The sequence below is a fragment of the Oncorhynchus nerka genome, linkage group LG27, assembly GCF_034236695.1.
Source record: "Oncorhynchus nerka isolate Pitt River linkage group LG27, Oner_Uvic_2.0, whole genome shotgun sequence".
Lineage (NCBI taxonomy): Eukaryota > Metazoa > Chordata > Actinopteri > Salmoniformes > Salmonidae > Oncorhynchus > Oncorhynchus nerka.
The window spans coordinates 71,925,303-71,939,133 of NC_088422.1; the positions used below are offsets into that span (position 1 = coordinate 71,925,303).

Below are 13,831 nucleotides of genomic sequence, written 5' to 3' on the forward strand. Positions count from 1 at the left end.
CCTCTCACAGCCTGAACACAAGGACTCTCTCATGATATGGTTTCTTGGAGAAACTGTTAGCGCCCAGTGTGGTAAGCCAACAGTCACCTCACGAGTTACCACTCCCTTGGTTGGAGAGACTGTATTGCAAACACTTTGGCTATAGATCTGCTGTGGTAAATATTGCATTATGGCTTTGCAGTGTTTTGTAACATGGCATACTTGTGCAATCTCTGTGTCAATCTTTAACAGGCCTGTGACTGTGCTGTGGACTCTGCTGTGGCCTACTTTAGCCAATGAGAGCTGACTGGTCTAAGGGAGCGTGCTGCTTCTATATAGCCAGAGCAGGATGCCTCTTAGACTCCGTAGCTTTGAAGTGCCGTAATGATATCACCGCGACCGTGGCTCTTAGACCTAACCATGGGAGTTGGCCCTTTTGAGATGGATGGTCTCGTAGTGTCGAAATGCGACTTAGTCCTCCCACCTCTTTGGTGGTTAACAGATGACCTCTGCATTGTCTGTGGCCTTTGTTGCTCCCTATAGATGAGCGCTGCGCCCCCTGACATCCATGACACTGTAAAGATATTAATCAGTGTCTCTGGCATCTTGCGAATGGTGTGATCAACTCTGTTTTGGTCCAGAGTTGGAGTTGAGGCATGAGACATTTTGATGGTTTTGGAACACGTATAACTTTTCGTAACCTTTTTGGTGATGAGCCTGAAGGCAGAGCATTATTTAAGAGGTAAATGACCTTTCATCATCTGCAGAACTACCCTCAACTTGGCCCGTGAGAACAGTCAGTAGTTGGGGTGGAAACGTTTTGCATTGCAAAAGCAGCTTTTGTTTGGCGCTGCTTAAAGAGACATGACCTGAGTATGAGGTAAACCTTTGGACAGAGCCGGGCTGGGATGGCCGCACCCCGACTCCCAAACAAAAACATTTTCTCCTGAAAGCCAGGCTGTCAGCAGGCGGCCATCTGGAGCCTACATCAGGAGTGGACACCCAGATCACCAGGGACCAGAGAGGGGCCTTGGGAGCCAGGGACCAGAGAGGGACCAGAGAGGGACCAGAGAGGGACCAGAGAGGGACCAGAGAGGGGCCATGGGAGCCAGGGACCAGAGAGGGGCCATGGGAACTCCAGTCTCTATTAATCCCCTGCTCTCCCGCAGGACAGGGATGGGTCAGGGCAGAAGGACTGAGGTGAACCACTCGCCGGTCACAAGGGCTGTAACCAGAGCCAGATGTACTGAGGGGACACAAATATACACTGACAATAGGCCTACATCCATTTTGGGATTTATTTGATTTTTCTTAACTTTATTTTCATGTAGATAAAGTTGTCCTAATAGCGGGCGTGTTTGCTAATGATTTAAGCAATTGTTTTTCCAAGTCTGTCTATTCAACTTTCTATATCTCCTCTCCTAGATGCGTGGGTGTGTAGAATGCTATAGGCTATGGCACTTTGGTAAAAAAAAATATTATATGTGGACATTATTTTATAAATGCAAGCTTTCATTGCCTCCCAGCAAAGAAATAAATCAGTCTTAAAAAATTAAATAAAAATAATTTTTCAACAGCAGTCAACAAGGTTGTTCTGGCTCTGTGGCCTATAATGCACTTATGTTATGCCATGGATAATGCTCCAATCCTCTCTAACTTGGCATGGTATAATTTGATACTGAATTGTTTCTAAATTTATAGACTAATCAATGCTGATCAGGCCCGGTCCTGGCCGATATGTCGCCCTAGGCGAGATGAAGAAGAATTACATCCCTACTAGCCGTGCCAAGTAGAATAGTAGCCTAGGCTATATAGTGCCGGCCTGCAATACATTTTTGCGATTGCCCATGAGGTAGCCTAGCTTTTGAAAATCAGGCAATTTAATGTTAATCCCTGTCATTTGGTTACATGAATTTCTGTTAATGCATGTGTTATTTACAGTTCTCACGCTTGCTGTGTGCAAAATGTAGGAAAGTGCCCAATTGACAATGTCTGATTTCTTTCATAACTCACCTCCTCCACAATTAATAAGCTGAGCTTCCCAGTCATTTTGTCTTCACCTCACAGAATGTTAATGTCTGTTTTTTCACATCTATTGCAAAAGATAGTTCCTTAGTATTAGAAAAATCTTTCCAACACTCCCGGGCCTCTAATCACCAAACCTCCTTGTGAAAGCTAAATATCATGATCTGATGATTCCATATATCCAGTGGAAACGTCATTAAAAAAAACAGCCATCTGTCCCGAGCTCACTGGTGCGGGAAACTCTGAAGGCCAAGAAATAGGTAGTTGTATACAATGTTTCAAGTTTGCTAGCACCAGCTTCTGGCTGAACCCAGTTGATGATGTTCTACAATGTTGCACTTCACTAGCAATAGCTCAAGTCAAAGTGAGGCAGGGAGGTGAAATAGAGAGATGAACCAGAATTTTCAACATGATATTTTCTGTTTTTATTTGCCTGCTTTAGGTTGACGATGGCAGTTATAGGTCTAGTGCTGCACTGGCCTATATGTTATCTCTGAGTTCCTTGTGTTCATTTCTTTAGCCGCCAATGGACCACAGTCTATCAGTGGGTCCAAATGGCAGAGGCTGGTGCTCCCACCTGAGTTGAATTTGAACTTTTAGATTTTTATGATTAACCACATGACAATGATTTTTGAGAAATACAAACGTTATTGAAATGAAACTGTTTCACAATAATGCACACAATAAATAATCATAATTGTCACGCAGATCGGTAGAAATGGTAGGATAAATTGTAAGCTTTTCCAAACTTCCCCTGAAAAGAACCTGCGTCCTTCAAAGCCACCAGCATATGTCAGACACAAGCAAATATTTCTAATTTCCTTAAAACGAGTGAAAAACCCTAGGCCTACCTTAGGCTTTCCGGATAGGCTATAAGGGAATAAATTGACAAGGAAAGTATGAAGGCAACAGCTATGCTGTAGTATGAAGGTGAAATTTATGACAATTAAAATCGAAACAAATACACGCAACATGTCCATAGCCTATTTATCAACGATGCTAATTATTGAGGGGAAGTATGTTGGTATATTTTTTAAAATACTGTTAGGAAATATAATAATCTGGATGTAAAAAAAATTGGGGGGTGACTTTGTTGATTTACTTTGAAGTGAAGACAAAATGGCTGAGAAGGCCAGCTTATTAGTGGTGGTGAGTTTAGACAATCAGACATCCCTAAATGGGCACTTTCCTACATTTTGACATTTGCGAGAAGCACTTGCATGCTCAGGCGCACGTGCTCCGTCAACACTAACGAGACAGAGAAACCAGACACATGCTCATTGCTCACATGGAGTTCGTAAATGATGGTATGAAATAAACTAAAACTGCTGGGTAAGTTGGCTGATAAAACATTCTCAATTACAGCAATGACCTTGGGAATAGTTACAGAGGAGAGGGGATGAATGAGCCAATTGGAAGCTGGGGATGGTATGAGGGCCAGATTGGGAATTTAGCCAGGACACCGGGGTTAACACCCATACTCTTACGTGCCATGGGATCTTTATTGACCACAGTCAGGCCACCCATTTTAATGTCCCATTCGAAAGATGGCATCCTACACAGGGCAATGTTTCCAATCACTGCCCTGGGGCATTGGGGTAATTATTTTAGGCCCGAGGAAAGAGTGCCCCCTACTGGGCCTCCAGCATCTGCTCTTCTGACCAGGACCCACCCTGCTTAGCTTCAGAGGCAAGCCAGCAGTGGGATGCAGGGTGGTATGCAGGGTGGTATGCTGCTGAACAGTTTCCTGTGTGTATCAAGAATGGTCCACCACCCAAAGGGCATCAAGCCAACTTTACGTAACTGTGGGAAGCATTGGAGTCAACATGGGCCAGCATCCCCGTGGAACGCTTTCGACACCTGGTAATGTCCATTCCCCGACAAACTGAGGCTGTCACGAGGGCAAAAGGGGAGGGGTGCCACTCAATATTAGGAAGGTGTACCTAATGTTTGGTATACTCAGTGTCTGCACATTCAGAAAGTTTCCTGAAATAGCCTGTCTGGACTCCATCTCTTTAATAAGAATCAAACGCTCCTGTCATGATTGAATCTGTTTTCAATGGCTAATGGTACATTATGTCTGTCATTATGGCGTCCTCTCTTTGAAGAACATATGCCACTGCAATCAAATGACCGCAGCAGCAGGTTTTGTGACGCAAATATTTTTGGAAAAGAGGAAGAAATCCCACCGGACCTCGTTTTAATAATTTTGTGCATCAAAATAGGATCTGTATTAAAAGAATGTATATGCAGAAAAGCTAACTGACGGACCCCCAAAAAAAATTACCATAACATAACATGTACAGTGGGGCAAAAAAGTATTGTCAGCCACCAATTGTGCAAGTTCTCCCACTTAAAAAGATGGGGCCTGTAATTTTCATCATAGGTACACTTCAACTATGACAGACAAAATGAGAAAACAATCCAGAAAATCACATTGTAGGATTTTTTATGAAATTATTTGCAAATTATGATGGAAAATAAGTATTTGGTCAATAACAAAAGTTTATCTCAATACTTTGTTATATACCCTTCGTTGGCAATGACAGAGGTCAAACATTTTCTGTAAGTCTTCAAGGTTTTCACACACTGTTGCTGGTATTTTGGCCCATTCCTCCATGCAGATATCCTCTAGAGCAGTGATGTTTTTGGGCTGTTGCTGGGCAACACGGACTTTCAACTCCCTCCAAAGATTTTCTATGGGGTTGAGATCTGGAGACTGGCTAGGCCACTCCAGGACCTTGAAATGCTTCTTACGAAGCCACTCCTTCGTTGCCCGGGCGGTGTGTTTGGGATCATTGTCATGCTGAAAGACCCAGCCACGTTTCATCTTCAATGCCCTTGCTGATAGTAGGCTTTGTTACTTTGGTCCCAGCTCTCTGCAGGTCATTCACTAGGTCCCCCCGTGTGGTTCTGGGATTTTTGCTCACTGTTCTTGTGATCATTTTGACCCCACAGGGTGAGATCTTGCGTGGAGCCCCAGATCGAGGGAGATTCTGTGGTCTTGTATGTCTTCCATTTCCTAATAATTGCTCCCACCGTTGATTTCTTCAAACCAAGCTGCTTACCTATTGCAGATTCAGTCTTTCCAGCCTGGTGCAGGTCTACAATTTTGTTTCGGGTGTCCTTTGACAGCACTTTGGTCTTGGCCATAGTGGAGTTTGGAGTGTGACTGTTTGAGGTTGTGGACAGGTGTCTTTTATACTGATAACAAGTGGAGGACAGAGGAGCCTCTTAAACAAGAAGTTACAGGTCTGTGAGAGCCAGAAATCTTGCTTGTTTGTAGGTGACCAAATACTTATTTTCCACCATAATTTGCAAATAAATTCATTAAAAATCCTACAATGTGATTTTCTGGATTTCTCATTTTGTCTGTCATAGTTGAAGTGTACCTATGATGAAAATTACAGGCCTCATCTTTTTAAGTGGGAGAACTTGCACAATTGGTGGCTGACTAAATACTTTTTTGCCCCATTGTAGGTCTACTACTACCGTCTAAAGATATTAGATGGAGTCAAGGTTACAAAGAAGCTGAGATGAATCACCCAAACCTCTTAGTAGATACTTTTGGCCATGTAGTGTATGTGGACACCCGCTGGTCGAACATATCATGGGCATTAATATGGAGTTGGTCCCACTTTTGCTGCTATAACAGCTTCTGCTCTTCTGGGAATGCTTTCCACTAGATTTTGGAACATTGCTGCGGGTCGTGCTTCCATTCAGCCACAAGACCATTCGTGAGGTCGGGCACTGATGTTGGGAGTTTAGGCCTTGCTCGCAGTCGCGTTCCAATTAGTCCCAAAGGTGTTTGATGGAGTTGAGGTCAGGGCTCTGTGCAGGCCAGTGAAGTTTTTCCACACTGATCTCGACAAACCATTTCTGTATGGACCATGGTTTGTGCATGGGGGCATTGTCATGCTGAAACAGGAAAGGGCCTTCAAACTGTTGCCACAAAGTTGGAAGCACAGAATTGTCTAGAATGTCATTGTATGCTGTAGCATTAAGATTTCCCTTCACTGGAACTAAGGGGCCTGAACCATGACAAACAGCCCCAGACCATAATTCCTCCTCTACCAAACTGTACAGTTGGCACTATGCATTGGGGCAGGTGGAGTTCTCCTGGAATCTGCCAAATCCAGATTTGTCCGTCGCACTGCCAGATGGTGAAGCGTGATTCATCACTCCAGAGAACTAGTTTCCACTGCTCCAGAGTCCAGTAGCTGCAAGCTTTACACCACTCCAGCCGAAGCTTGGTATTGCACATGCTAATCTTATGCTTGTGTGCGGCTACTTGGCCATGGAAACCCAATTCATGACGCTCCCGATGAACAGTTCTTGTGCTGAAGTTGCTTCCAGAGGCAGTTTGGAACTCTGTATTGAGTGTTGCGACCAAGGACAAACTATTTTTACGTGCTTCAGCACTCGACGGTCCCATTCTATGAGCTCGTGTGGCTTACCACTTTGCTGCTGAGCCATTATTGCTCCTAGACATTTCCCCTTCACAATAACAGCACGTAACAGTTGACCAGGGCAGAATTTGAAAGTCACGGAGCTATTCAGTACGGCAATTTTACTAGCAATATTTCACCATGGAGATTGCATGACTGTGTGCTCGATTAAAAAAATATATATAATTCTATACACCTGTCAGCAACGGTTGTGGCTGAAATGACCAAATCCACTAATTTGAAGTGGTGTCCACATACTTTTGGCCATGTATTTGTCAGTCAGTATCAGAAAAGTTCCCATGCTACAGAGACATGAGAATTCTGCTGAAGCTTGTTTTGAATACTCTGAGCTGTTGAAATTAAAAACGATCAATCACACTGAAACACTTTTAAAAGGATATTCCTCAATAAATATTTGGTTGTGAAGGATACAGCGTGTGGGAAGGGAAAGTTAGTGTCTTTTGTTTCTGGCAGCTGGAACTGGGTTCATTGTTCACTGTTGTGCAAGCGCTCAGGGAAATGGTGTCGACTGGCGTTCAGCAGATTGAATAACTCCTGTAGGTCGCTGGTGCATGTGGCTGGATCTAATGTCACGGACTGTCTACCCGGGACAGGAACTGCTGCCCTCAACCAGGGTCCGCTTGAAACCCTGCCTGTCAGCCATCCCCTGCATGACCCAGTCTCTCACTTTACACTGGCCAGCCAGGTAGACACACACACTCTTGACTGTCGGAGGTGGAGCGACCGCTTGGTGTCTTTTCAAAAGGTTAACGCTTAGATCAGATAAGCCTTTTACAATGAAAACAATGAAGTCTCCCTTTAAAAGCCTTTTAACCAGTGTAATGTTTGTGGTGGTGTAGGAGGAATGTTTTTATGACTGCTGGTCATAAATGGTGTTTCCTTTTAATAGGAGTCATGGTGGTGCGTGTGGGTATCAGATCTTAGTGTAGATTTGAGCTGTCTGCTCAGCACCTCTCTGTAACGCTGTAGCAGAGTAGCTGGGCTCACATTTCAGCTCTCCGGTCGTCATTACCACAGAGAAATGTAACCTGGGTATCATTTTCTTCTGGGCTTATTATGTTATGGACGTGTTGCTGCTTTGTTGTAACATCATGAATGAATCAACAGGTCATACATTGCATTACATGCTCTTACACCACACATACACACACAGGCCTGTGTTGTAAGGAGGGCTGCTGCATTAGTCATGCCATGCTGTGGGTCTCTGGTCTGATCCTGCCCACTGCCAACACCCCAGCTCTCCACCTCTCTCCTCTTACCTCTCTCTCCCGCTCTCCACCTCTCTCCTCTTACCTCTCTCTCCCGCTCTCCACCTCTCTCCTCTTACCTCTCTCTCCCGCTCTCCACCTCTCTCTCCCGCTCTCCACCTCTCTCTCCCGCTCTCCACCTCTCTCTCCCGCTCTCCACCTCTCTCTCCCGCTCTCCACCTCTCTCCTCTTACCCCTCTCTCCCGCTCTCCACCTCTCTCTCCCGCTCTCCACCTCTCTCTCCCGCTCTCCACCTCTCTCTCCCGCTCTCCACCTCTCTCCCGCTCTCCACCTCTCTCCTCTTACCTCTACTCCTCTCTACCCTATCTACTGTCCTGTTCTCTACCTGACACCTACAAGACTCACCCTCCTCATCTCTATTCTCAACGTCACTCTTCTCCCCTTTCCTTGCTCTTCCCCATCTTGTCCCCTATCATCTTCCCTTCCCTTTATCTGTTGATCATTTCACTTCCCTCTGACTCCTAGTCACATCATACACATCACGCTGTTACCACCACTGTAAACTAGACTTTGATTTGTTTTTCTATGGTTCCAGTAATGTCTTTGTATTGTGCCAACTCCACAGAAATCATTATTTTAGAGGTCATTCGCTCCTGAGTACACAAACTGTACAGTAGTTTATTTAATTCAGTGTTTCTTTTTGAAAGTGTTTGAGTCTTAGTGCCTTGTCGTGCAGTCATCAGACTGCCGAATTAAGCTGGCAGCTTAGTCAGGATGCGACTTGGTTCTGTTCCTCTGAATTCTCATTACATTTCAATAGAAAGCTTTGAAATGGTTTTGATCTTGAGAGCACAGTGATTCACAAGAAAGACAGGAACCCAGTCACTAAACATACCAGTAAAAACAGCTTGTATGATCTAGGAGGCTGTATATCTATTCCTCTTGCTGTGGGGTAGTGTACCTGGGTGTATGTCTCTTGGTCTTTTTACAGTATCAGTTGCAGTGATACATTTGACTGCTCGTGAATATTTTATTATCAGAGATGCAGGTTTTTCATGAAGGGACCACAACCAAGCAACCTCCCCACCCCCTTTTGTTTCATCAGTTGTTAATGAAAGTTGACTCTCCACTCCACATGAGAAAATTGCTTTGAAGACTGGATTCATGTTCCCTGTTTGATTTTTATTTGTGAAATACACTCATAACTTAGCTATGACAGCAATATATTTAGATTACTTTGCATTTGTCTGGGCTTGCTAGCAGTAGCCAATAGCCAGCCAGTAGCCCTGGGTGGAGAATTGCACCCTGGGAGTTAAAATGCACTCTGGCAATTATATGCTGTGTAAAATCCTTTGAATTTCTATGGTGTGTAAAGTAAAGTAAATTGCAATAAAGAAGCTTCAGAAATGAGCTTCAGAGTTTGTTGTTTTGGAACTAAACTATTCATTTAATACAAAAAATGATTTAGCTCGGATTAATAATGAATTGTATGTCTAATGAATTTCATTTGACCAAATATTATGGCCATGCGCAAATGAACCCTAATATGTATCAAATTACATTTTAAAACGGATGTAATCAGATTCTCAGATATGACTTTGCATAAGGAAAATGTTACATTCTTCTGTTATTTAATTTAGATTTTTTAAAGAAGTTCTAATAGAAGATATTATATTTGGGTTTTTAGTTGTTGTACCTGTTATCAACATATTGTTAAATGTTTAAATAAAGCCCTGTGGTTTATTCTGTGACTTTAGCTAATACGCTTTCTTTTTTTTGCCGAGGTATGTCTTCGGCATCCATTATCATTTTGGTATCAGATATCGTTTCGGTATCAAGTATTGTAATACAAACCTGGTATCAGTATCGAAGTCAAAATTCTGGTTTAGCGGTTATGACAGTTATATTATTTTCATGACAGTTTTCATATCAGCTGTATATAGCCCATCTGTAAATAGCCCATCCAATATAAATCAAATCAAATTTATTTGTCACATACACATGGTTAGCAGATGTTAATGTTAGTGTAGTGAAATGCTTGTGCTTCTACTTCCGACAATGCAGTAATAATCAACGAGTAATCTAACCTAACAATTCCAAACACAAGTGTAAAGGGATAAAGAATATATACATAAAGATATGAATGAGTGATGGTACAGAACGGCATAGGCAAGATGCAGTAGATGGTATCGAGTACAGTATATACATATGAGATGAGTAATGTAGGGTATGTAAAAATTATATTAAGTGGCATTGTTTAAAGTGGCTAGTGATTCATGTATTACATAAAGATGCAGTAGATGATATAGAGTACAGTATATACATATTAGATGAATAATGTAGGGTATGTAAAAATTATATTAAGTGGCATTGTTTAAAGTGGCTAGTGATATACACTGCTCAAAAATATAAAGGGAACACTTAAACAACACAATGTAACTCCAAGGCAATCACACTTCTGTGAAATCAAACTGTCCACTTAGGAAGCATCACTGATTGACAATAAATGTCACATGCTGTTGTGCAAATGGAATAGACAACGGGTGGAAATTATAGGCAACTAGCAAGACACCCCCAATAAAGGAGTGGTTCTGCAGGTGGGGACCACAGACCACTTCTCAGTTCCTATGCTTCCTGGCTGATGTTTTGGTCACTTTTGAATGCTGGCGGTGCTTTCACTCTAGTGGTATAATGAGACGGAGTCTACAACCCACACAAGTGGCTCAGGTAGTGCAGCTCATCCAGGATGGCACATCAATGCGAGCTGTGGCAAGAATGTTTGCTGTGTCTGTCAGCGTAGTGTCCAGAGCATGGAGGCGCTACCAGGAGACAGGCCAGTACATCAGGAGACGTGGAGGAGGGCAGCAACTCAGCAGCAGGACCGCTACCTCCGCCTTTGTGCAAGGAGGAGCAGGAGGAGCACTGCCAGAGCCCTGCAAAATGACCTCCAGCAGGCCACAAATGTGCATGTGTCTGCTCAAACGGTCAGAAACAGACTCCATGAGGGTGGTATGAGGGCCCGGTGTCCACAGGTGGGGATTGTGCTTACAACCCAACACCGTCCATGACGTTTTTCATTTGCCAGAGAACACCAAGATTGGAAAATTTGCCACTGGCGCCCTGTGCTCTTCACAGATAAAAGCAGGTTCACACTGAGCACGTGACAGACGTGACAGTCTGGAGACGCCGTGGAAAACGTTCTGCTGCCTGCAACATCCTCCAGTATGACTGGTTTGGCGGTGGGTCAGTCATGGTGTGGGGTGGCATTTCTTTGGGGGGGCTGCACAGCCCTCCATGTGCTCGCCAGAGGTAGCCTGACTGCCATTAGGTACCGAGATGAGATCCTCAGACCCCTTGTGAGACCATATGCTGGTGCGGTTGGCCCTGGGTTCCTCCTAATGCAAGACAATGCCAGACCTCATGTGGCTGGAGTGTGTCAGCAGTTCCTGCAAGAGGCAGGCATTGATGCTATGGACTGGCCTGTTCCCCAGACCTGAATCCAATTGAGCACATCTGGGACATTATGTCTCGCTCCATCCACCACAGACTGTCCAGGAGTTGTAGGCTGTCCAGGAGTTGCTCCTCATCAGGAGCATGCCCAGGTGTTGTAGGGAGGTCATACAGGCACGTGGAGGCCACACACACTACTGAGCCTCATTTTGACTTGTTTTAAGGACATTACATCAAAGTTGGATCAGCCTGTAGTGTGGTTTTCCACTTTAATTTTGAGTGTGACTCCAAATCCAGACCTCCATGGGTTGATAAATTTGATTTCCATTGATAATTTTTGTGTGATTTTGTTGTCAGCATATTCAACTATGTAAAGAAAAAAGTATTTAATAAGAATATTTAATTCATTCAGATCTAGGATGTGTTATTTTAGTGTTCCCTTTATTTTTTTGAGCAGTGTATTTTACATACATTTCCATAAATTTCCATTATTAAAGTGGCTGGAGTTGAGTCAGTGTGTTGGCAGCAGCCACTCAATGTTAGTGGTGGCTGTTTGACAGTCTGATGGCCTTGAGATAGAAGCTGTTTTTCAGTCTCTCGGTCCCAGCTTTGATGCACCTGTACTGATCTCGCCTTCTGGATGATAGTGGGGTGAACAGGCAGTGGCTCGGGTGGTTGTTGTCCTTTGATCTTTATGGCCTTCCTGTGACATCGAGTGGTGTAGGTGTCCTGGAGGGCAGGTAGTTTGCCTCCGGTGATGCGTTGTGCAGACCTCACTACCCTCTGGAGAGCCTTAACGGTTGTGAGCGGAGCAGTTGCCGTACCAGGCGGTGATACAGCCCGACAGGATGCTCTACCTACCTCATCCCCATTTTCTGATCTTTTGCACACCAGTATTTCTACTTGCGCATCATCATCTGCACATTGATCACTCCAGTGTTAATTTGCTAAATTGTAATTACCTCGCTACTATTGTCTATTTATTGCCTTACCACCTCACGCCATTTGCACACACTGTATATAGACTCTTTTTTTTCTATTGTGTTATTGACTGTACGCTTGTTTATTCCATGGCCTCAGTTCTCTCCCTTGCTTTCCCTCGCTCTCTCCATCCTCTCACTCTCTTCCCACATCTCTCTCCTCTTTCCCTCCCTCTCTGGGCTGAATTCCAGACCTGGCTCAGTCCACTGTGCAGTGGTGTAAAGAGACTCAGACTGCAGCCTTTTTCTCTGAAAGTCCAGCTCCCTTCCATTCCTCGACTTGCTTGTACACGAAGTAGACCACAAGGCCTGCAATTACGGTGCATGTGAAATAGCTGAGCAATGCGGCCACCTGCAAGGGAGCTTTCCCAACCGGTGGGTTCAGTCCTCACTCTACACAGCCAAGTAATTCGGCCTCCTGCTGCTCTGCAGGCCCATAACACTGTCTGGGACAAGAATCGCTCTCGGCCGCAAAACCTGCCCTCGACAAACACTGAGACTGAGCGGCTCAGCCGAGGCCAGAGAAACCTCTCATTATCTGTATTTTTGGCATCAGTTTGGCTTGTTTGCATATTTTATAACCACTGCTTCTTTGGAAGTCAAAACTTCATCTGTAGGTTGAGCAATAAGTTAGCTTACAGTAAACAGAGGCTGATGAATCATCAGGGTATAGTAAGTGTGTCTTGCTTCCATCCCTCTCCATGCCCCAACCTGGGCCTAACCAGAGACCCTCTGAACACATCGACAACAGTCACCCACAAATGCCTCTGTCCTTGCAGAGCAGGGGAAACAACTTCTTAAAGCTCTGTGACGACACCGATTTTGAAACGCTACTAGTGTGCACCGCTGGGAAATAGGACAAATATAAGCACCCACCTAATAATAATAGTAATTTATTATTATTATTATTATTTCACATCAGTTACATAAGCAGCATTTTTCTGTTTGCATGTTCAAGCTCAGCCTCAGAGGAGGATGGTGAAGGGTCTTTCATGAAGGTTTGATGTTGGAGGATGAGTGTGAACTCCTTTGATGACTGAGAAAAGGGTGTAAATGTGCAATGAATGCTGCCTTTTAATGGGGGTGCTGGGCCTGCACATTCAAATGCTCCAATACCATCCCTTAATTGGTTAGTGTTTTGATCCATTTACGGTAGGTATTGGAGCTTTTGAATGTGCAGGACCTGCTTCATTATATTACCGACTACAATAGTCTCTGAGGGGTGTTAAACCCTTGAAAGTTTTGGTTGGCCCTCCTGACATCTCTCACTGCTGAGCAGGAGGGTGGCTGGGGGCCAACAGCGACCTGTGACCCTGAAGTGGTTGTCATGGTGACCGGGTGGCTGTCCGCAGGGCTCAGTGGGGGGGACCCTTGGACAGAATGGAATGTTCCCCCCTGTGGGGTGACTGACCTGATGTGTCTGTACAGCACGCTCCAAGTTTGAACACCACAACCTCACAAAACACACACTACAATCACTGCCAAGAACATTGTTCACAATGGCCTTGTACCCTGGACAAGAACATCATGTCGCCATTTTAAATAAGTAAATACATAAACCTTTATTTAACCAGGAAATCCACATTGATATTAACTGCTCTTTTTCAAGTGACTACTGGAGTTTGTCTATGGTCTGCTGCTTTGACTGTGTGTCCCTTGTTTTCTGTTCTTGGATGTTGTCTGCTGACGAGGGGTGTCAGGTGAGGAGGGGTGTCAGGTG

The 13,831-nt window shown here is 44.3% G+C and overlaps 1 protein-coding gene across 4 annotated transcripts in view; it reads left to right on the forward strand.

The window, feature by feature from the left end:
- The window catches only part of LOC115112301 (furin-1-like), a 101,256-nt gene that overhangs the window by 17,367 nt on the left and 70,058 nt on the right, over positions 1-13,831 (forward strand). Inside the window, exon 1 of one of the 4 annotated variants that reach the window (XM_065011969.1) lies at positions 340-1,179. The exons of the other annotated variants lie outside the window; for them this stretch is intronic. Coding sequence (XP_064868041.1) covers positions 1,081-1,179 — 99 coding nt within the window. The 5' untranslated portion in view covers positions 340-1,080. Of the gene's footprint in view, positions 1-339; positions 1,180-13,831 lie in introns of those variants that run through there. 4 annotated transcript variants of the gene reach the window in all.